The sequence below is a fragment of the Pipistrellus hanaki genome (genome assembly GCF_964339955.1).
Source record: "Pipistrellus hanaki genome assembly, chromosome: 3".
Classification (NCBI taxonomy): Eukaryota; Metazoa; Chordata; class Mammalia; order Chiroptera; family Vespertilionidae; genus Pipistrellus; species Pipistrellus hanaki.
Window position 1 is genome coordinate 38045784 of NC_140505.1, and position 24630 is coordinate 38070413.

Consider the following 24630-nt stretch of genomic DNA (forward strand, 5'->3'; position numbering starts at 1 on the left):
ACACAGATAACCCAGAATCATACCCTGCGGAACAAGGTTGTACCTATTCAACCTCACTTTCTAATTTCAAACCTTTCTCAGATTTCTCAAGGTTGCTTCTTCATTTTTGTCTCAATCTCAGCAGTTGATTTAGCCAAATGGTTCTCAAACTTTCGTTTATGTTATAACCATCAATTCCTAACACACTTCCCATACTAATTAAATCAAAGCTCCTTTTTGGAGTTCATTATTTTTAATCAATGTATAAATACATGCAGTAAGATGCAAAGATTTTTAAGTATATAAGTCAATGAGTTTTGACAAATATATTCATCTATGTAACCTTAATCAAGATATAGGACATTTACTTCAACCTAGAAAGTTTCCTCTTGCTCATTCCGGTCAACACTTCTCCCCTCCAGAAGCCACCATTATTCTAATTTTCATCCTCATTGATCTTTTGCTTGTTTGTTTGATCCTGATGAGATCAAGATGGAATCATAAAAAGTAGGTTTTTTTGTTTCTGGCTTCTTTTGCTCAATATAATATTTTTGAGATTCATCAATGGTTGGCATCATTAGTCTTTTAAAATGTTTGAAGTATTTATAATATGTAAATATTGTTAAGTTTGAAAATCAAATTTACCCTAGTCATTTTCAACTTTGTATAGAGTGTTAACCTGGAGAGCTGTAAAAACCCAAAGCAAACAAACTAACAACAGAACACAATCATACTCATGCCCACTTTCACAGTTTCTGAATTAATTGGTCTGGGATGAGAACTGAGCATTGGCATTTTTGCAAGCTCCCCCATTGATTCTAATATTCTGCTAGCATTGAGAACCTCTCAGATAATGGGATTCCATTTCAAGTTCATGAAGATCTTCCCCATCTTTAATATCTCAGAGGAATTGGTGTTTTTTCTTTTTTCTATTTATGCTCCTGATCTAATAATAGATACTATTTTATAAATTCTTACTATATGTTAATGACTTTCTATATATTATCTCATTTAGGTCTTAAATAATCATATTATCCTACAAAATAATCATATTATGTAGCAAATGAACAAAATGGTGCTTCAAGAGAGAAGTTATATAACTTGTAAAGGTAGGAGCCAGGATTCAAACACCTGTTTAGTATTTTCAGAGTCATACCTCTCATCTATTATGCCCCTGTCCATCAATTATCTCTTACATTTCTATTCTCCATTGGCTATTTTATTTCCATTAGTCTATAATAATGTTTAGGTTTTCTTTATCATAATAAAAAGAATAAATAAAACTTTTCTGTGGTTATGTCAGTCTTCAAGCTACATTCTTTATTTCCATTTCCTTGAATTCCCAACTTCTTAAACTTTTCATTTTATAATTCCACCCATGGCACAAACTATCATCAGCAACTGAAATGCTTCTTGGTGGCTAATGATTTCCTAAAAACCCCATTCAATCATTTTGCTTAGTTTTCATTCCTTTAAAATCTTGACAACTCTTTCCCCATGTTCCTTTTCATATGCTTAACTGACTGTACAGAGGCCAGTGGAAGGCAGCTTGGTCTCAACTAGTAAGGAAAACCTCAAAGAACTTAGTATTAATTAAGGTCAAATGAGAAATCTGATTCATGATTATAGTAATAATTGTCTAACAATTATAGTCAATTGTTATTGCCTACTATGTACCCATCTGAAGTGCTGTGCAAGATCCAGCACATAGATTATCTTGTTGATTAGGCAAGATTAAGGTTTATAAAACTACTAGAGGCTCAGTGCATGAATTCATGCACAGGTGGGATCTGCTGGCCCAGCTCCTGATTGGGGTGGATCAGGGCTAGGCCTGGCAGGAGGAAGAGATGGCAGGAGGTTGGCCCCATCAGGGTTGGCAGTGGGGAGGGGTAGTAGGGAGGAGCTGCAGGTGATTAGCCAGTGGGCTCTGCACCCAATTGGTGTGGGAGGGCCAATCAGGGGGGAGGGGCTGTGGGCAGTTAGCTGACAGGCTCTGCCCCTGATTAGGGTGGGAGGGCCAATATAGGGTGGGGCCAGGCAGGGGGAGGGCTGCAGGAGGTTGTCGGGTCAGCCCTGCCTACTATTGAGGTATGGGGGTGTTGATCAGGGGCTGTGGGCTGATCAGGGTGGGCCAGGCAGTTCGGGGGCAGAGTTGGCTGGGAGGGAGAGCTGTGGGGAGTTGGCCAGTCAGCCCCACCCCTGATCAGGCAGTTTGCTGGCTGCAGTGGGTGTCATAGCGACTGGTTGTTCCTGTCGTTATGGCGTTATAATAGTTTGTAAAACTATTAAACAGTTTAAAAATGAATAAATGCTGGATCATATGGTAGAGACTACAAGAAAGGAAGTATTCAGAAGAGAAAATAATTTCTGGACAAATATATTCATAGAGTAGTATTTAATTAAGTCTTATAATATATTTAAGTCTTATAATATCTTTATGAGTACTCATAGAGTAGTTAGTATGGTCAGAAAGATGCAATAGGAAGGATGGTCCAAGCAGGGGACCCTGCACCAGCAGAGACAAAGAGCACAACTTCTTGGTGATGGCTTTCTCTATCCTCTGACTTTTCCAAACTTATTTTATTTACCACATTTCCTTTGGTCTTCAATCTCCATGTCTTCCTGCTTCTATTGTTTGCCATATTTCCCATTAAAACTCTTCCTGGGCAGACTGGTAATCCCATCCTTAGCTGTGGCTATCAGTCTAGCTTTATTAGCTGCCTGGGTCTTTATCCACTTCTAAAAGACAATAAACATCTCCCAGATGATCCTAAGGTTGATCTAAGGATAGACAGTCTAGATCAGCGTTTTTAAACAGTGTGCCGCGAGATGTTGCCTGGTGTGCCGTAGGTGCAGACAAGACAAGAATTTTATAATTTTTCACTATTTTGTTTACTTAATATTTCATAATAAAGTAATTATAAAATACTTTCTTTGTGTTTATTTGATTCCTATTCAAGAGAATTACTTTATATATAGTCAATATAGGCACAGAGTTAAATTTTTTAACATTTTCTAATGGTGGTGTGCCTCGTGATTTTTTTCATGAAACAAGTGTGCCTTTGCCCAAAAAAGGTTGAAAAACACTGGTCTAGATGATCTCTTTCCCAATCATTCTCTAAATTCCTCAGAAAGGCCTCCTTTCAAATAAGTATCCACAACACCACATCATTATGATAACATTTAAAAACATCAAGTGATGTTTACATAGCAGCACAGCAGGTGACTCATTGGCACAGCAATTGCATACATAGTTTTCTAAGAAACTACACTTTTATTTTCTCTTAAGTTTTCACAACAAAGATCCATTTAATCTGGCATGGACTTTAGGGAGGTGTCTTGCCCAACCTCCATTTTTCCTAGATGGAGGCCTGGAAAGGGAATTTCCTTCCTTAGCTAATGGGCTTGCTTCCCAAACACTAAAATTCAGGCCTCAAACTTCTGGGATTCTCTGCACTATGCCACTTCCTCCTCACTGAAGAAGTATTGTAAAAATCTGGAAGGCATGGCAATAGTTGAATTTGTTGCCTAGTAGATTATAGACAAAACATTTATTTTCTTTAAACAGTGCATTTTCACTAAGCAATCAATTTTAGAAAACAAGTAAACTACTTTTTAAAAACTGTATGTTTATTGATTTTAGAGAGGAAGGGAGAGGGAGAGATAAGAAACATCAATGATGAGAGAGAATCATTGATTGTCTGCCTCCTCCATACGTCCTACTGGGGATCAAACCAGCAACCTGGGCATGTGCCCTGCCCAGAATCAAACCCAGGACCCTTCAATCCACAGAAAAATGCTCTGTCCGCTGAGATAAACTAGCTAGGGTAAGTAAACAATTTTTTTTTTTATTAAATTATTATCTGTGTACATATTTTAACATTGCCCCCCCGCATACATACCCTCCCTCCCCAGAGTTTTGTGTCCATTGGTTGTACTTATATGCATGTATACAAGTCCTTTGGTTGATCTCTTATCTCACCCAGATCTCCCTACTCTCCCCGCTGTAATTTTACAGTCTACTTTTTGCTTTACTGTCTCCATATCTATCTTTTGGTTTGTCAGTTTATAATGTTTTTTAATATCCATAAATGAGTGAGGCCATGTGGTATTTCTCTTTCATTGACAGGCTTATTTCACTCAGCATGATGTTCTCTAGTTCTATCCAGGTTGCTGCAAATGATGAGAATTCCTTCTTTTTTATGGCAGCATAGTATTCCATTGTGTAGATGTACCAAAGTTTTTTGATCCAATCATCTGCTGACGGGCACCTAGGCTGTTTCCAGATTCTAGCTATTGTAGACTGTGCTGCTATGAACATAGGGGTGCATATATCCTTTCTGATTGGTGTTTCTAGTTTCTTGGGATATATTCCTAGGAGTGGGATTACTGGGTCAAATGGGAGTTCCATTTTCAGTTTTTTGAGGAAACTCCATACTGTTCTCCACAGTGGTTGCACCAGTCTACATTCCCACCAGCAGTGCACGAGGGTTCCTTTTTCTCCGCAACCTCGCCAACACTTGTCGTTTGTTGATTTGTTGATGTTGGCCATTCTGACAGGTGTGAGATGGTACCGCATTGTTGTTTTGATTTGCATCTCTCGGATAATTAGTGACTTTGAGCATGTTTTCATGTGCCTTTTGGCCTTCCTTCTGTCTTCTTTTGAAAATATTCTATTTAGGTCCATTGCCCATTTTTTAATTGGATCATTAATCTTCCTTTTATTTAGTTGTATAAGCTGTTTTTAGATGTTGGAGATTAAACCTTTATCAGTAGTAACATTTGCAAATATGTTCTCCCACACAGTGGGCTTTCTTGTTGTTTTGTTGATGGTTTCTTTTGCTGTAAAAAAGCTTTTTATTTTGATGTAGTCCCATTTGTTTATTTTCTCTTTAGCTTCCATTGCCCTAGGGGCAGTATCAGTGAAGAAGTTCTTTAGGCATATGTCTGAGATTTTGTTGCCTGTGGATGCTTCTAGTATTTTTATGGTTTCCCGTCTGACGTTTAAGTCCTGTATCCATTTTGAGTTTATTTTTGTGTATGGTGTAAGTTGGTGATCTAGTTTCATTCTTTTGCATGTATCTGTCCAATTTTCCCAACACCATTTATTGAAGAGACTGTCTTGACTCCATTGTATATTTGTGCCTCCTTTGTCAAATATTAATTGAGCATAGTGATTTGGGTTGATATCTGGGTTCTCGATTCAATTCCATTGATCTATATGTCTGTTTTTGTGCCAGTACCAGGCTGTTTTGAGAACAGTGGCTTTGTAATACAGTTTGAAGTCTGGTATTGAGATCCCTCCTACTTTACTCTTCTTTCTCAGGATTGCTGTGGCTATTCGGGGTCTTTTATTGTTCCAAATGAACTTTTGGAGAGTTCTTTCTAGGTCAGTGAAATATGCCGTTGGTATTTTAATGGGGAGTGCATTGAACCTATAGATTGCTTTAGGAAGTATGGACATTTTGATGATGTTGATTCTACCAATCCATGAACATGGTATGTTCTTCCATCTGTTTACATCTTCCTCTATCTCTTTTTTCAGTGTCGTGTAGTTTTCCGCATATAGGTCCTTTACTTCCTTAGTTAAGTTTATTCCCAGGTATCTTAATTTTTTTGGTGCGATGGTAAATGGAATTGCTTTTTTAGTCTCTGTTTCTATAAATTCGCTGTTGGTGTATAGAAATGCCATAGATTTCTTGGCATTAATTTTGTATCCTGCTACATTGCCAAATTCATTTATTAAGCCAATTAGTTTTTTAATGGAGTCTTTTGGGTTTTTTATATACAATATCATGTCGTCTGCAAATAAGGATAACTTTACTTCTTCTTTTCCAATTTGGATGCCTTTTATTTCCTCCTCTTGTCTAATTGCAATGGCTAGTACTTCCAGTACTATGTCAAAGAGGAGTGGCGATAGTGGGCATCCCTGTCTTGTTCCTGATCTTAGAGGGAATGGTTTTAGTTTTTGGCCATTGAGTATGATGTTGGCTGTGGGTTTATCATATATAGCTTTTATTATGTTGAGATATGATCCTTGTACTCCCACCTTGTTGAGAGTTTTTATCAGGAAAGGGTGTTGGATTTTATCAAATGCTTTTTCTGCATCAATTGATATGACTATATGATTTTTATCTTTCAACTTGTTTATGTGATGAATCACGTTTATTGATTTGCGGATGTTGTACCAACCTTGCATTCCTGGAATAAATCCTACTTGGTCATGGTGTATGATCTTTGTGATGCTCTGCTGGAGCCGATTTGCTAGAATTTTGTTGAGGATTTTGGCATCTATGTTCATTAGGGATATTGGCCTGTAATTCTCTTTCATTGAGTTGTCTTTATCTGGTTTTGGTATTAGGGTGATGCTGGCTTCATAGAAGGAGTTTGGAAGTGTTCCTTCCTCTTGAATTTTTTGGAATAGTCTGAGGAGGATAGGTTTTAGTTCTTCCTTGAATGTTTGATAAAACTCTCCTGTGAAGCCATCTGGCCCTGGGCTTTTGTTTGCTGGAAGCTTTTTGATGACTGTTTCAATTTCTTCCCAAGTCACTGCTCTATTGAGATTTTTAGATTCTTCCTGATTGAGTTTTGGAAGGTTGTATTTTTCTAGGAATATGTCCATTTCCTCCAGGTTGTCCAGTTTGTTGGAATAGAGTTGTTCGTAGTATTTTGTAACAATCCTTTGTATTTCGGCGGGGTCTGTTGTTATTTCACCTCTTTCGTTTCTGATTTTGTTTATTTGAGTCCTCTCTCTTTGTTTCTTGGTTAGTCTGGCTAGAGGTCCATCTATCTTGTTTATTCTTTCAAAGAACCAGCTCTTGGTTTTGTTGATCTTATGTATTGTTTCTTTGGTCTCTATGTCATTTATCTGTGCTCTGATTTTTGTTATTTCCTTCCTTCTGCTTACTCTGGGCTTTTCTTGTTGCTCTTTTTCTAACTCTTTGAGTTGTAGAGTTAGATCATTTGTTACCCTTTTTTCCAGTTTTTTGCAATAGGCTTGTAGGGATATGAACTTCCCTCTCAAAACTGCCTTTGCTGTGTCCCATAGATTTTGGATAGTTGTGTTTTCATTGTCATTTGTTTCTAGGATGTTTTTAATTTCTTCCTTGATTTCTTTGGTAACCCAGTCCTTGTTTAATAGCATGCTGTTTAGTCTCCATGTGTTTGATTTCTTTGGATTTTTTTCATTGTAGTTAATTTCCAGTTTTATGGCACTATGATCTGAGAAGATGCTTGATATGATTTCTATCTTTTTGAATTTGAAGAGACTTTGCCTATGTCCCAAAATGTGGTCTATCTTTGAGAATGTCCCATGTGCGCTTGAGAAGAATGTATATTCTGTGGCTTTGGGGTGGAATGTTCTGAAAATGTCGATTAATTCCATCTGGTCTAGCGAGTCATTTAGGATTGATATTTCTTTGCTGATTTTTTGTTTAGATGATTTGTCAAAGGGTGACAGTGGGGTATTAAAATCTCCTACTATGATTGTATTGCTATTAATCTCTCCCTTAATGTCCTCCAGCAATTTTTTTATATATTGGGGTGCTCCCGTATTGGGTGCATATATATTTACCAGGGTTATTTCTTCTTGTTGGATTGCTCCCTTTAGTATTATGAAGTGGCCTTCATTATCTCTTGTTATGTCCTTCACTCTGAGATCTAATTTGTCAGATATAAGTATTGCTACCCCAGATTTTTTTTCATTTCCATTCGCCTGGAAAACCTTTTTCCATCCCTTCACCCTCAGTCTGTGTGCATCCTTTTTTCTGAGGTGGGTTTCTTGTAGACACCAGATATATGGGTCTTGTTTTCTTATCCAATCCGTTACCCTATGTCTTTTGATTGGAGCATTTAGTCCATTTACATTTAAAGTTATTATTGATAGATACTGATTTGACGCCATTTTTATTCTATACCCCTGTGTTCCTTCTTTGCTTTCAATTTCTTTAATTTTACAGTAGACCCTTTAGCATTTCTTGCATTGCTGGTTTGGTGGAGATAAATTCCCTTAGTCTGTTTTTGTCTGTGAAGCTCCTGATTTCACCTTCACTTTTGATTGATAGCCTTGCTGGGTACAGTATTCTTGGATTCAGACCCTTCCTTTGCATGACGTTGTATATTTCATCCCATTCCCTTCTGGCCTGATAAGTTTCTGTGGAGAAATCAGTTGCTAGTCTGATGGGGGCTCCTTTATATGTAACTGTCTGTCTCTCTCTGGCTGCTTTTAAAATTCTTTTTTTGTCGTTGGTATTTGCCAGCTTAATTATAATGTGCCTAGGGGTGGATTTTCTGGGGTTCATTTTGCTTGGGACTCTGCGAGCATCTTGGATTTGTGTGGGTTTTTTCTTCTCTATCTCAGGAAAGTTTTCTGTCATTATTTCTTGAAATACGTTTTCCATGTCTTCCTCAATTCCCTTTCCTTCTGGAACCCCTATTATTCTAATATTGTTTTGTTTTGTATTGTCCCAAAGTTCCCTTAGACTTTCCTCCTGTTTTTTAATTTTTTTTTCCAGAAGCTGTTCTAATTGGGTATTTTTTTCCATCTTGTCTTCTAGCTCACTGATGCGGTCCTCTGCTTCTTCTAATCTACTCTTGATGCTTTCTATTGAGTTCTTTACAGTAGCAATGTCATTTTTCATTTCTTCTTGGTTCTTCTTCATTTCCTCTTGGGTCTTACTCATATTGTCAAATTTGTCTTCCATTCTTTTTAGCCATCTTATGATCATTACTCTGAATTCTTGCTCTGGTAGGTTGCTTGAGTCTATCTCGTTTACTTCCTTTTCTGGTGAAGCCTGCTTTTCTTTCATTTGCGGACTGTTTTTTGGTCTGCCCATTATCTAGGATGTCTGGTTGTGTAGTTCTCTCTCTCTCCTGCTTTGATTTAAGGGCACAAAATACAACACAACCAGGTACTACACACAGGCACTGAATAGAAATGTGTTTGCAATATTAATAACCACCAATAATGGTGACTAGAACCCGGCTAACAAAAACATACAATCAAACAAAAAGCATAGGCAAATCAATCTTATATAAAAAAAAAAAGCATACAACTTCAGTATAGTTAACATTCAACATACAACTTCAAAGAGTTAGAGAGATAGACTGTTTTTTTGTTTTGTTTTGTTTTGTTTTGTTGTTAGGACAACTACGAGGGAGGTGTGAATGGGCTTGGAGCAGGTAGTTGGAAATTAGATATATACAAGTAGGGTGAAATTTTAGGAGGGGGTAGACAGAAGGAATGGGGAAAATCTAGAGCAGGAAAGGGTTAAGATAAACGGGGTACCAAAGGAAAAGATCGGAAAGAGGGTGAAGGCATAAAGGTAGGGTTGAGATAGAATAAAGCGTTGGAGAAGGAAAGATAGATAAAGACTGTAGAACAGTAATCCTGAGATAAAAAAAAAAATCTATATAATCAAGTGAAATAAAAATAATAAAAAGAAATAAAAAAAATAAGATGAAAAAGGTAAATTAATAGTAGTAATAATGTTGATTACATATACAATGTAATAATTATAAAGATAAAATCAAGTGAGGAAAAAGAAAAAAAAATAGTTTCTTGAGTAAACGTTGCAAATAATGAAAACAAAAATAAAAAACAAAAATTTAAAAATTTAAAAAATAATAATAAAATTTAAAAAATTTAAGTAAAATTTGCAGTAATGAAGGTCATTCGCTTCCTCTATTGTTATGATCCAGTCCTGATTTTTAGGCAGGTTTTGCTTTGTTTTTATTACACTAGAGTCAATTTGTGAATTAGCCTCTGGGGGCAGCGTTTCAAGGTTGAGTTTCCAGACTCTAGTCTAGAGCCTCTCCAGCTTTTTTTTTTTTTTTTTTTCCTCTCTGCCCTCTCTGCGGCAGGAACTATGGAGGGGGGAGGGGGCAGGCCCGAGCAACTGCAATCTCCCGCAACTCTCCGATATCCCTCCGAGCCAGATCCAAATGTGTTGCTCTTTAGATATCTCCCCTGTTAGGAGCCCCGTCCACTCTCACGGGTGACACCCGCCCAACAGCGGGGGCTTCTACTTGTAATCACTGCCTTTGTCCTCCAGCTTCCGCGAGCGAGCGCAGGCGCGCAGGCTTTTTATCTTCGCCGCGAGCACTCTCCACCCTCTCCCCGCGAAATCTGACCTTTTCGCCGAGCAGTGGGGTATTCCAATGCAGTCAGGTGTTCGCACCGCCTGGGATCCGCGTTCTGAGGGGCACCGCTGCTTGGTGGTCGCTGCGGCTGTGGATATTCAGGACTCTGACACGATCCTATCTTCCTCTCAAGATGGTGAGGTTTCCCCGTGCAAGCCGGTAGGTAGCTCCGGGCAGGGACACAGCCCGCGTGGGTGCTTCCCTGTGAGGGGCACCTCCGTCAGCAGCCCCCCAGCAGTTTCTTCTGGTGTTCGCTGTCTCCCAGCTTGCTAATAAACACTCACATCACAAGACCATCAGCTTCTCTCTCTTTCTGCTTCCGGAGCGGGCTCAGAATCCGCCCATCTATTCTTCCGCCATCTTACCTCCTCAATTTTTTTTTTTTTTTAAATCAGGAGAATTCATCAGGTAATAGACCAGTGAAGGCCTTGGGTGGAGCGGGGGGCCAGGGCCAAGGAAAGTAAGGGGGTGTGGGGAGAGAATAGGAAGCATTTGTAATACACTCAACAATAAAAATTAATTTAAAGAAATGAAATTGGAAAAAAAATGTCACAGACAAAAAGAAAGAATTCATCTCAGAAAAATATTAAGACATATCATATTGTGGCCAAAGTTAAAGCAAAGTCTAACAAGGTCATATATGGTGTTTCAAAATATAGGTTTTATCATTATTCAGATGTGGTGAGGTTAACAAAACAGATGATTAGCATTGAAAAGACAGTTTGTTATACTCACAGATCCCCAGGAGGACCTTGCCATACCACAAGGAGAAACACTAGGGTTGGGCAAGAGGTAGAAGGAGGTGGAGGATTGTGGTGAGCATCTTTATTGGGGTTTCTGCAGGAAGAGACAGGTAAAGAAGGGAAATTGAGTTTAGGATTGCCTCGTTTGAATCACTTCAGTGAAATCTGGCATATAGGGGCTGCTTTCCTAGTTTTCTGGTACCTGACCCTTCAGGTGATTAAGGCAGATGGATAGTGGCCCAGAATGTAAGAGCCCAATAAAGAAGAAGGGGTGGGGGAGAGGGGATATGGTCTCTGCATGGGATGATTTGCATTTGAAAGTACATTGTCTGATGAGTTTTTTATCTCTAAGAATTGGTAACCACAGGAAGGACAATCTGTTCTCCATCACTAGGATCCCAGAATATAGAAAATAATAGACATGGTTAATGCAAATGGTCAAGAATGATGAGAAATGATAACCAGGAGAGAGAGAATTAGAATGGTCCACATTAGCACTCATGATTTGTTCCTTTCTTACTCAGCTCTGAATAAGAACTAAGTTTATGTTGCTCTTGCTTCTTCCCCACTGCCAACCTCCATCTCAATAATGAATAGCTGTTTGGAAAATGCCACTTGAATCTGCTTTCTCTGCAGAGTTACATGGGGCTTTCTAAAGCAGTGCTTTGGACTCAGAGGAACTCTGGGTATCCAGATTATCCTGGATATAAGTCTCATTGCCTGCCTCAAGGAGCAACTGCATCACCTGTGCTGCTCAAATACATATGAATTAAGGGCTGGAATTCTGGTCTATCGGGTGCTCATTTTAGAGAAGAAAGTGCATTTCTGAATCTGGACAAGAGACCAATTTTAAATGGAAGTTAAATTTTATCCTTATATAGGTCTGACTTAGGGTTATTAAAAGATAACTTCAAGGTCCTCAACTAAAAGCTTAAAACATAGTCTAAATTAGTGAAATTTTCTGATGCAAGTTGTTTTAAAGATATATAAATTATATTATCCTCTTTATTCAGAGATGTATGAGATCTATATTGGCTACTATTGTATTTTCTCCAACAAATGATCCCTCTTATGTGAGGATTTTGACTTGTAATAAGAAGTAATATTTACAGATAAACAATCCTATCTAATAAAAGAGTAATATGAAAATTAACCATCACACCAACACACAAGATGGCTGCTCCCATGTGGTCAAAGATGACTGCCCCCATGTGGACACAAGATAGCCGTCACAAGATGGCCAACAGGGGAGGGCAGTTGGGAGGGACCAGGTCTGCAGGGGAGGGCAGTAAGGGGCAAACAGGCTGGCAGGGGAGCAGTTAGGCATCAATCAGGCTGTCAGGGGAGTGTTTAGGGGGTTATCAGGAAGGCAGGCAGGCGAGCAGTTGGGAGCCAGAGTCCTGGATTGTGAGAGGGATGTCGACTGCCCAGTAGGAATGGGCCTAAACAGGCACTCGGACATCCCTCTAGGGATCCCAGATTGGAGAGGGTGCAGGCTGGGCTGAGGGACACACACCCCTGTGTACGAATTTTATGCACTGGGCCTCTAGTAAAATATAAAAAAGACAACTCATAAAAATCATCTTACTGAAGGAGCCAATTTTTAGAGTGTTGGATTATAGCTCAATGTTTCTGATAAACCAATGCCTTCAATCAAGTGGCCCAGTCACCCCCAGCTCAGAGTAGTAAGAACAGGGCTGGTGGCTTTGATCTTACACAGGCCTCCCTTTGGCCCTGTCCTCATGTTTGTAACTTGGGTTTCTCTAATTCTCAGTGTCCTCCTTTGCAAAGTGAGACTGTAAGAGTGGATTTTTAAAATAAAATTTTGAAGATTGTGGTAAAATACACATAACATAAAATTTACTGTCTTAACCATTTTTAAGTGTACAGTTGAGTGGCATTACGTCCATTCACCTTGTTGCACTACCATCACCACCATCCAACCACAGAACGCTGTTCATTTTGTAAGACTGAAACTCTACACCCATTAAACCAGGAATGGGGAACTTTTGGCCCGCAAAATCATTTGGCCGAGCCCTGCCAAGTTATTAGGGGTGAGCTAATTAAATGTTTGACCAAAAATAGCAGACTAGTTTTTAAGTTCATAATTTTGTATGGCCCATGAATGATGTTATAAATATCCAAATGGCCCTTGTCAGAAGAAAGGTTCCCCACCCCTGCATTAAACAAACACTTCCATTCCCTCTTCTTACAGCCCCTGGCAGCCACCATGCTATTTTCTGTCACTATTAATCTGACTACTCTATATTTCTCATATAGGTACAATCATAAAGTGTTTGTCCTTTTGTGACTAACTTATTTCACTTATCATAAGGTTCATTCATGTTGTAGAATGTGCCAGAATCTCATTCCTAAGTTCATTGAATGGATAAATCATATTTTGCTTATCCGTTCATTCACCTCTGAGCACTTGGGTTGCTTCTACATTTTGGCTATAGTCAATAATGCTGTTATGAACACGGATATACAAATATCTATTTGAATCCCTGTTTTCAATTTTTTGAGGGTGTATACTCAGAAGCAGAATAGCTAGATCATATAGTAATTCTATTTTTAAGTTTGTGAGGAACCATTATGCCATTTTACATTTGTAGGACTGGATATTTTTAAATGTCCCTTCCACATCTAAAATTGTAGGAATCAATATTTGTTTTAAAATATTATTTTGAAGATCAACCCAAGGACTTGTATGCATGCATATAAGCATAATCAATGGATGCAAAACACTGGGAGGGTGGTGAGGGCATGTGCCAGAGAGTAGGAGAAGCTGGGGGAAGGTCAATTGGGAAAAAAAGAAGAAAAAAAAAAAAAAAGGAGACATATGTATTACTATTTGTAATACTTTAAACAATAAAAAATAAATAAAAATGTTAACACAGTTAAAAAAAATTCTCTTGACGCAATGTCCTCTTTACCTGGAAATCTGTACGCATTAAACAAACAGCAAGGGGAATGCTCAAATGTCTTTCACCCCAGAAGTCCTTTTCTGACCCCTCTTTATCTTTATAACACGGGTTATGACCACTTACAGCACCCTTATTTACTAGGGTCAAACTTTAATCACCTTTTAAATTAAGTTGTTGTGTTTTTCCCCCCCAAGAACATGAGCTTTGGGAAGGCAGAGATCATGTCTAATTCTTTATCTCCTCAATGCTTAGTACAGAATAATTAAGCAGGAACAGCCTATTGAATGAATGTGTGGATAGACTGAAATAAAATAGGGTCAAGTAATTGCACACGACAAATTGAGGAAGTGATAAAAGTAGTAAACTTGGAGAATAATTTTTCTCTGGATGCAAAATATTTCCCAGGAGAGGCTGGGGCCCAAATAAAAGTAATGGTCAGCATGATAATTAAAATATCTAAAACAGTGCTGCCCCAACCATCAGCTTGGGAGGCTCTTCCTCACTTGGGCTCTGGGATACCAGCCTAAATAAAAGGCCCTGAAGGGTGGGCAAGCAGGTGATATTTCTGGGCCCAGACAACAGGATTGGCACCCTCCTGGGCAAGAAGCCCTCTTGCCAGTCCCTGTTTGCACCTCTGCAAATACTCCCTTTGGAAAACCGGTCTGGTATGAAGGATGTCCAGGGATCACGGGGAGTAGAAGCTATTGTCCCGCGTTGGCCTGGAAAGCAGCAAAAGGAGGATAGGATGCCGTTTGCGGTCTGCTGGGGCGGACCTGCGCTCGCCCCTGCTCCCTCCCTGGGCTTGGTGGGTGGGCGGGGCAGGGGCGGCGCGCGGCTTCCATGGGGACCATCAGCCGCCAGAGAGCAGCCACGCTCCGAAGGCCAAGGCCACTCCAGCGCGCGCAGGGTGCCAGGTGAGCTGCGACTTGGGAGCGGGACCCTGCAGACCTCAGGGAGCCTGGTTAGGGGACATGTGCTGATCTGGGCTTGGGGGCGTGGGGGCCTTGACCTTGGAGGGCGGGGGAAAGAGCCCTGGGACACATCCCTGCGGCAGGACCAGGGACAGAAGGAGAGGGGCCCCAACTTCTCTAAGAGGCAGCAAGAGCACTCCACATCCTTGCAGGGAGCTGGGGTGCGTTTGGGGAAAATAGACCTTAGATGTTGAGAGGTTTGTCTCAGACAGACCTGGAGAAGTTCTGGACTGTCATCCTATCTTGTGCCTTTTTCACCACCAAGCATGGGGCCTTTGGTTGGGGGACTTTGGGACAAACTAGAGAGTTCATCTCTTACCCTAATTGATTGATTGGTTGATTGATTGATTCTGCACTGCAAATATGTTCTTAGATCACACTGGATTGTTGTGGGCTTTACCATGAGCAAAGCCCAGGGACGCTGGCCTACAACTCCTGTCCCCGAACCCCTCAAACGAACAAAGCGACAAAACCTTCTCCTAGAAAATGCCTTTCTTTTGTCTTGCCTTGTTTCATTGCTACAGATTAAGCAAACAGGTTTGTCTCCAAACCTCCCAATTGTATGTAACATGTTGGTGTCTATGTGTGCATTTTTTTTATTTTTTTTTTTAGAAGAGCTTCCAAAGATTTCATTTGATTCTCCTAAAGATGAAATAGCTAAACGCACAGCTTTGGGCCTGTCAACAGGGATGTGCTGATGGTCTCTGTCTTCAGAAGATCTGATTCTTATTTGAAAACTGGGATTTGGGGAGAAGTTGGAGGGAGAGATTCTCTCGGGGTTCAGGGAGGACAATAGTCACCCACTGGCACAGGTTTGTCTGAGCTAAGGACTAGTCTGTTTTCCACTGGTAGGAAATAAAAGAGTTTACAAATATGTAGATGAGGAAACCAATGTGAATCTTTGTGAATGGAAGGCCTATCCAGGTTTCTTCTTGGTAACCAAAAGGGAGCCCCATGGTAGAGTTTCCAGGAGCGCTGAAGGAAGGTGAGAGGCACAAAGGTTCAAGTTTCTGGGCCCCTGGTCCACTGGAAACTTGGGAGAAGGAGGAGGGATGGGATGTGAACTTAGCTTTGGAGAGCACCAGGAACACCTGGGGTGTATGCTGGGGCTAGGGCCGAGGGAGACCCTGTGGAAGAAGGATTGTTATTACAAAATTAACAGACATCCTTGAAAAAAATCACATGCTATCAGTAATCCCACTTCACTTGTTCCCACCAAATGGGCAGGGATACTATGGCCACAAAAAAGTAAAAGCTGCCACTTGAGAAGTGGCAGTATTTCTGGTCCTGCGCCCTTTACCCCAGTGTGAGGTTCATGGACAGGCTGGCACTAGGATAATGGTCCTCAGGCTCTGTGTTCCCAAATCACTGATACCTGCACGGAGCCTCAAACAATCACCATCCCTTTCCAATTTCAGAGAAAAAAATAGAGGGTAAAATTATAATTTCTTTTTTTCCTTTATAAAATTTTCCCAAATCTTCAGTGTTTGCTTTTATTTGTGTGGCATCTTGGCTAGGTCAGAATTATGTATCTGGTGATGTTGAGACACGAGGAATAATTATTTCCAGCTTATGAAACGTCCATTAGTTCTAGGTGGTCTGAGATCCACTGTTGTGGCGAAGAGTAGGGAATGATCACATTATTACTCTTTAATGTCCTTTGAATGTAAATACTTTCCTGGTGGGCATCCCGTGCTCTGGGTGGCAGCAGTGAATGGCACAGGACCTGGGACTGTCGAGGAAAGAAACTGCCTCATTCTACTTGGCTCGCAGCCCAGAACAGTGCTTGTCTGCTGTTCTTAACTTCACGCGTATTTTGTAAACTTAAACCATTCTTTGGGTGAGATTTATGGGAGAGGGGTTAAATCACATAGCTCCTCCTTCCTTACAATTGGTCAGTCAGCTTCATTAAATCCCAAGCTGAACGGCTGTTTTTCAAATAATAAAGTGGTTGTTTCTACTCACAACCTGTCTTTTCCTGATAGGATTATTGTTTAAAACAGCCCCATCACACTGCAGAGGTTTATTTGGCAATGGCAGAAATTAAGTTTGCTCCTTACTTAAAGAACCACGCTTTAAAAAATAAATAAATAATAATAGTAATAGTAATTGCTGCTTCACTAGCTCTTCAGCACCAGATAAATTTGATGGATGTTGCTCATTGTTCTCTTATGTATTCAGCAAAAGTTTATCAAGCACCTTCTGGGTGTTGGACTCCTATTTATGCTTTCAAGGAGTTGACAGATAAGCACTGCGCACTTGAATCCTAATTTGCTAAGAGCTGACTTCGGGAGCGTGGCCATATTCGTTGGATTTCCGTTGTTGCCTCCTCTCAGTGCATGAGCCCATTCCCCTTGGTGCTGGCCAAGGGAGAAGCCATTCACTGAGGTTTCCTGCCTCACAGCACCCTTGCTGGTCAGCAGTGCCTGACTCCTGTCATCTCCATGGCTGTGTAGTTGCTGGTTCTATGAAGAGCATGGCCAGTGAACATCAATTAACTTGACAAGGAGAGAAGTATTCACTTCGGGTAGGTCATGCCTGGTCCCAGGAAGCACTGGTTTCTCTTGTGAGGATCCTAACAACTGCCCGGTGGCAAGTTACACATCCCTGGGCTGTTCTTTTTCTAATTCTTTCAGAATAAAAGTAATAAATGTTTAAATGCTTTCTAGTCTGCACCCAACGTGAGATCTGGAAGAATAGATTCCACACCAACCAACAGGGAAGGATTCTACTAATTTTGGATTGGTCAAGATGAGCTGGTCTGAAGTGTATTTCTGTTGCTACATGGAGGAAAAGCTTGATGGTGCAGATTTTATTACCAGATAATAGTAGTAATGGTGGCAGGCACTGATAACAGACGCGCCACACACCTTTCAAAACACTTTATGTAGATTAACTCATCTAGTCTTCTCTCAACCCAAAGTGGGTACCATTATTATTGACATTTTAGCCTTGGGTGACACAATTTAGAAGTTTGATTTATTGAGCACTTATTTCCCTCTTGCCTACCCATTGTGAGAGGCAGCCCAGCTCTGCAAACAGACTTGCCCTTTTCTCTAACTGGATTCACTACTGATTAGCAGGGTAACCTTGAGCAAGTCATTGCCTTTCTGTGCCTCAGTTTTCTCGCCTGTAAAATGGGGGTGATGTGGGCATTATTCCATTAGGTTGCTGTCAGGATTAAATGAATTTACATACGTAAGATACTCAGAAGGGTGCTTTGTACACAGGAGGTACTGTTATTTTTATTATTGGCTATTCTTTTTCTTTGGAGCTTCATCTGCCAATGCCCCTAATATAGCAGCCATGCTGAGCTACTTAGAGTTCCCCTGGACCTCCTCAGCTCTGTCATATGCAGGTGCCTTTGCATATGCTATTTCCTTGCCTAGAATACTTTCCTACCCTCCCGCTATGTCGGCTTACTGTTCCCTCACATGTAACTTTCCTTTAATGCTCTCTCATATTCTCCAGGTAGCTGTTACCCCTCTTCTTTATCATCTTACAGCCTTGTACCATTCATCTATCAAAGGACTTCATGATTAACAATTACCTAACAATTATTGAGTACTTCTGTGCCCGGCAGTGTCCCATGTATTTTTCTTGATTTTCTTTAAATATTTATTGACAGCTCTATGAGGTAAGGTTATATTTGCTTAAATTATTTCTGTGTTCATCTCCCCCAGTAGACTTTGATAGTCGCTTGTACATTTGTGTGTTATTCATTCCGTATCTCTAGACCTGGCAGCGTGCCTAATTAATACACAGTGGGCACTCCAGAAATGTGAAGTGGATGCATTTTTACCAACAGCTGTTTACATTCAAATAATAAGCTAATTGTCAGTAATTCTTTTATAGAATCTTCAGGCTTTTCTCACTGCAGAAATTCACTCTCAAAATTTTAGAAAACACTGGTAAGCAAAAAGAAGGAAGTTCAAATCCCACTCCTCCCAGCCCTAGAGAGTCTAAACAACTGGCTTAGGGATACACAGCTGGCTACTCATCGACCAAACTGAGAATCAAAATCAGGCATCTGGTGACAGAGCCCAAGCTCTTAAGGCTGGGATATTGTTGCTCCTCCTTTTTTCCACCACCAATAACACCAACCCCTGCTCCTCCTCCCCTCTCCCCCACCCTGCGCCCTGAAGCATCCATCTTATATAAAAAAAAAAACTGCTCTTTGAAATTTTAACCCTGTTATTTGGCTTCTGTAAATGCTTGCTTGCTTAAATAATAAGGAAAATAAGACTACTCCCATTCCAGAGAGGCCATAAACCTTCCCCAGAGGAAGTTATCGGTGCTGGCACCAGGCCAAGCCTTTGGTTGCAGTCTCAAAGCCCCAGCACATAGGGGCTCTTTAAGAACTTGCAAAAGGAGGCTGGAAACACCCCATATTTGGGAGACAAAGAAGGTAAAAACATATAAATAAGGAAAATTCCTCCATGTTGGGTCCCAGAATTTGAGAGACATTTTCCTCTGGGCCTGCACATAATAATAATAATAATAATAATAATAATAATAGTAATAAATGTAACTCCATCTCTCTAAGCGTTGCTTGGTTCTTCTCTGGTTTTCTGTAACAACCCTTCCCCCCCCCCCCCCCCCCGATGCACACACACACCAACAAATTATATTAGCTTATTAACATGGGTTGGAAGAGCTGAAATTTGAAATGAAATCTACAATACATACAACGGTGCAATGCATGAAATCTACATTTAAAACATTTTTAGTATTCAGTCTTTTCACTCCTTTGTGCTTTCTGCTCTGTCAGTTTTTTAGAGGCAGCATAGTAAGGTAAGGTAGAAGGAGCAGAGCTGCAAAATCAGACAAGCATGGACTGGCCCTGCCTCTGGAAGTGTTCGCAGGGTTAGGTTGCATAACCTCCCTCAGTCTTCCTTTCCTCAGTGGAAGGGCTATAATAAGAAACACTCCTCAGCGTTTTGTCTAGTAAGGAGGTAAAGTGCTTGATTCATGGCGGGTCTTGTTGAATCTGTAATGATGAGACCCCGTGGCTTGCCCAACAGAAATCTGGCCACATTGTTTTCTCCATGCGGCTGTTTTCCTCCCCGCTCCTTCATTTTAATTCCCGTGGTAATTTAACTTTTATATTATTATTAGATGTCTTTAGCAACTTGCCTCATGGCAGTTTTCTTAGGAATTCAATTTCATCTCCTGATGAAAGAGAGAGGGGGAAAAAAAGTGGCAATTTAAAAATGTTAGAGCAATTTTCATTTAAAAGTGGATCAATGTTTTCCTTACTCCACCGTTAATGTTTTCTGCTTTCTTTTATCAGCGAGCTCCTTCTCGGTCGATTCGTATTGCCAAACTGCCGTCTCTTGTTTTCTTACAAGATGAAAGGAGACAGCCATGAATGAGCCACTAGACAATTTTGCAAATGCCTCTGATTTCCCCGATTATGCAGCTGCTTTTGGAAATTGCACGGATGAAAAACTCCCACTCAAGAAGCACTACCTCCCGGTTATTTACAGCATCATCTTCCTGGTGGGCTTTCCGGGGAACGCGGTGGCAATTGCCACTTACATTTGCAAGATGCGGCCCTGGAGGAGCAGCACGGTCATCATGCTGAACCTGGCCTGCACGGACCTGCTCTACCTCACCAGCCTCCCGTTCCTGATCCACTACTACGCCAGCGGCGAGAACTGGATCTTCGGGCATTTCATGTGCAAGTTCATCCGCTTCGGTTTCCACTTCAACCTGTACAGCAGCATCCTCTTCCTCACCTGCTTCAGCATCTTCCGTTACTTTGTGATCAGCCACCCGATGAGCTGCTTTTGCATCCACAGGACTCGGTGGGCCGTGGTGGCCTGTGCTGGCGTGTGGATCATCTCCCTGGTGGCTGTCATTCCCATGACTTTCCTGATCACATCCACCACCAGGACCAATAGCTCTGCCTGCCTTGACCTCAGCAGTTCAGATGACCTTGCCGCCATCAAGTGGTACAATCTGGTTTTGACCGCCACGGCTTTCTGCCTTCCCCTGGTGATAGTGACGCTTTGCTATGCCACGATTATCTACACCCTGAACCGAGGGCCGAGGACTCACAGCGGCCTGAAGCAGAAAGCTCGGAGGCTGACCATCCTGCTACTGCTGGTGTTTTATATATGTTTTTTACCCTTCCACATCTTGAGGGTCCTTCGGATCGAATCGCGCCTGCTTTCTATCAGCTGCTCCGTTGAGAATCAGATCCATGAAGCGTACATCTTTTCCAGACCGTTAGCCGCCCTGAACACCTTTGGTAACCTGTTACTGTATGTGGTGGTCAGTGACAACTTTCAGCAGGCCATCTGCTCAATGGTGAGATGCAAAGCGAGTGGGGACCTGGAGCCAGCGAAAAAAATCAGTTACTCAAACAACCCTTGACAAACTTCATTCACCCCAACCAAAGCCTACTGGTACTTCCCCTATACTTCCTAATTAGTCCAGAATATCTCCTTCAGTGGGACTCAGTAAATAATGTGCATTCATGTGTCAAAGCCAGGGCAGAACTGCCAGGAGTCCTTTGCGACCATTTGTTGACTTCCTTCCTTGGGTAGACCTAAAAATGGGATACATCCTATCAGTAGAGGATTAAAATGTACAAGTGGAACTATTTAAACTCAGGGCCCTGTCGGAGAAGACTTGCCCTAGGTCTCAGTAAGTTAGCACCTGTGAGAGAAATCCAGCTTTCATTCGTCGTTTTATATTCCTTCATACTGGGGCCTATTTGTACTGAACCCCAAGACTATTCAAGACACTATTTGCATCTTTTTCAATATTCTTTTTTTTTTTTTACACTTTGTATTTTTAAACCTCTTTTTAAAATTTTTCTGTGAGATGATTAAACTCTGCTTTTCACTAAGCTTTAGCCAATTTTGTAGGTTAAAGCAAGTCAGTACCATACACTTGAGATATTCAAAGATGTCAATGCAAATGACTAAAATAAATACCTGCAAGGTAATTGGGGTGTTATATTTATTGTTGTAGATCATTTTTCCAAGTTGTTATTAGATTTATAAAAATTATCAAGTTATATTAGTTATTACCAACATGTTCTGTGGAGGGTGGAGGAACTTTTGGGGGAGAGAAGTACTTTTAAATAACATGTATATATTGTGTATTAAATAAAGTCTAACATACTTGTTATGTCTCTCTGTAGGAAAATATTTCTGGAAATACTAATTCTCTTTACATACCTTTCTCTTTTGTGACTATCATGAAAATATGACTTCGATTATAATAACTAAGCTATTTTTGAATTGTGTCTATGTTTATCACTAAGTATAAATATCTGAGGAAATGCCTAGTCTGAATATTTATACACTGAGCAAATGTGTTGATATAATTAATAAACTACTTTTAAAATCATTAGATCGGCTGGTAATATTTTTCTGTGAAAACACAGCTTTGCCACAATTATATTTAGATGAAGGTTATGTTCTCCATGTTTACAAAACAAAAATAATTCTATGAATCAGTTGTAGAATAAGGCTGGAGTGGATGATTTGAGCAGAAGAAAGGTTACCAAAGGAACTCTTTGTGGTTGCCAGGTTCTTCTAGGACATTACACCTGATATAGACCTAATTAAGGACACTCCTCAGGAACCTCTGCCAGGCATGCCCGGATTAGAAAGAGGAAAGTCAATAGTTCTTTACACGAGCCTTCTAGATGATAAAATTCTCTCCACCCATCACCTTCCAAGCCATCTTCTGTACTCCTGGGCCTCACTAGAGCCTATGGAATGAGCTATTTCACTGGAGGGCCAGGTATGCCTGTCCATGTGGTCGCACGGCATGGAGTAGCATTCAAGGGTCCATTTGGAACCTGGACACTAGGTAGTTCTCCTCTCCCCACTACCCAGCTCAGCTCCTGGACAAACACCAAAATGTAATCAGGTTAGCCTCTACACCGCTGCTGTTGTTATTCTAGCCCAGGGCATAAACCCCTTCTTATCTATCCTCTCTCTCTCTCTCTCTCTCTCTCTCTCTCTCTCTCTCTCTCTGTCTCTCCCTCTCTCTCTCCCCTTCTCTCCCTTTCTCCCTCTCTCCCTTCTTACTTTAAAGATTTCACCCACCTGAGAAAAATCACTTCAATCTCCTTCATGTCTATCTCAACTTGCCTCTGTAGCTTCTTTTATCCCTTTCCTTCTATCAATTTACAGAACAATAAATCATCTCTCTGATATTAATTCTTCCACTTTGTCTTTGGTCCTTATTCTGCTTTCTTAGGGACCTCCTCTGACACTCAATCCCACTTTCTCCATTTTTTAACATTTCTATTACCCTGGATAATTGACCTTAGCTTGGGAACATGTATAATTTCCCTTTATCCTCAAAATACCTTCCTTGGATTCAGCTGTTCTGTCATTTTCTTATCTGGCTTGTTCCCTGCAGTTATGGGTCAGGTTCAGATGACTGTCTGCCTCCCAGGGTTCTGCTGAGAGAATATAAACACACAGATCCAAGCTAAATTGGATTCAAAGGGTAAGTTTTATTTTCCAAAGTAAAGAGTTCAGGGCTGTTCAGGGCTAATTGTGCTGGAGGATGCAGTTTGGAACTGAGGCCAAAAAAGAGATTGATGATACTTTCAAGGCCAGAATGGGACCCGAATGACCTTGCCTCACATGCCCAGTTGTGGGCAGAGAAAGTGTAAGAACAAAAGGCAGAGCTCTGACTGTCTGCCAGAGAGGGAGCTGCCTGCTTGGTGTGCTGTCTGCACAAGGACTGGAGGCTCAAGTCAAGCTCACTGCCTGTGAGTGCAGGGAACTCAGAAAAAAACCTGCTATGAAATCTGGAGACACAGTAACTCCTTCACTTCGTTTTCTAATTTAATATCATGGAAATTTTAAGTATTCACAAAATTAGAGAAAGCGACAAAATGACCTCACATACCCATGCCTTAATTTCATCAATAATCAACACCTACCATGCTTCTCCCGTTGGTGCCTGTGTGTCCTCCTAGACCAGTGCAGGCCATTTCGGTTTCCCTCCAGAAGGCCCCCAGAAGGATTAATAACCACAAGTTGAGCCTGGCTCACGTGGTTCAGTGGTTGAGTGTCAATCTATGAACCAGGAGGTCAGTGTTCAATTCCCGGTCAGGGCACATGCCCAGGTTGTGGGTTCGACCCCCAATGTGGGACTTGCAGGAGGCAGCAGATCAATGATTCTCTCTCATCATTGATGTTTCAGTCTCCCACTCTCTCTTCCCTTCCTCTCTGAAATTAATAAAAATATATTGAAAAATAAATAAAACTATATTTAAAAAAATAACTACAACATATTGGAGCACTTAAGGCTAAACATTACTTCCTGTTCTAATTTTATCCTTAAATTCTACCCAGCAACACCATTCAATATAATCTTCCTGATACTATATAATGAGCCCAAATGATAGCAAATGATACAAGGCCAGCAATATAAAAATGCCTAAGGTTGAGAGCCCTTTCCATTATTGAGCTGCAGGAAGAAATTAAATTGTAATTTTTATTTTATTTTCCTTCAGCACTTTCATCTAAATATTTTCTATTGATCTGCCTTTTATTAATCCTGATATATATATATATATATATATATATATATATATATATATATATATTGCTATTAAACCCATTAGAAGAATTCCTAATGTCAGATATTATATTTTTTGTTGTTTATAGGATTTACATTGAATTCTTCTCACTAGTTCTACCATTTCAGTGAATTTCTTTCCCTTATAATCTATTTTGGTCTATTTTTTAAAAATATTTTCTAGAATTGAATAATCAAAGGTATTTTAAAGTCCTTATCTGTCCACTTCAATATCTGGATTACCTTTGAGTCTGCTTCTATTGTCTGCAATTTTCCTCATGTTTATGGGTCACATGATCCTGTCTC

The 24630-nt window shown here is 40.5% G+C and overlaps 1 protein-coding gene across 1 annotated transcript; it reads left to right on the top strand.

The window, feature by feature from the left end:
• Nucleotides 1–20127: 20127 nt before the first annotated feature.
• OXGR1 (oxoglutarate receptor 1) lies at nucleotides 20128–22112 on the top strand (the record flags this gene model as incomplete). Its single annotated transcript, XM_084880224.1, has 1 exon — nucleotides 20128–22112. One exon carries the CDS (start codon nucleotides 20128–20130, stop codon nucleotides 21139–21141), a length of 1014 nt encoding a protein of 337 aa, XP_084736350.1. The 3' UTR covers nucleotides 21142–22112.
• Between the last annotated feature and the right edge of the window lie 2518 nt (nucleotides 22113–24630).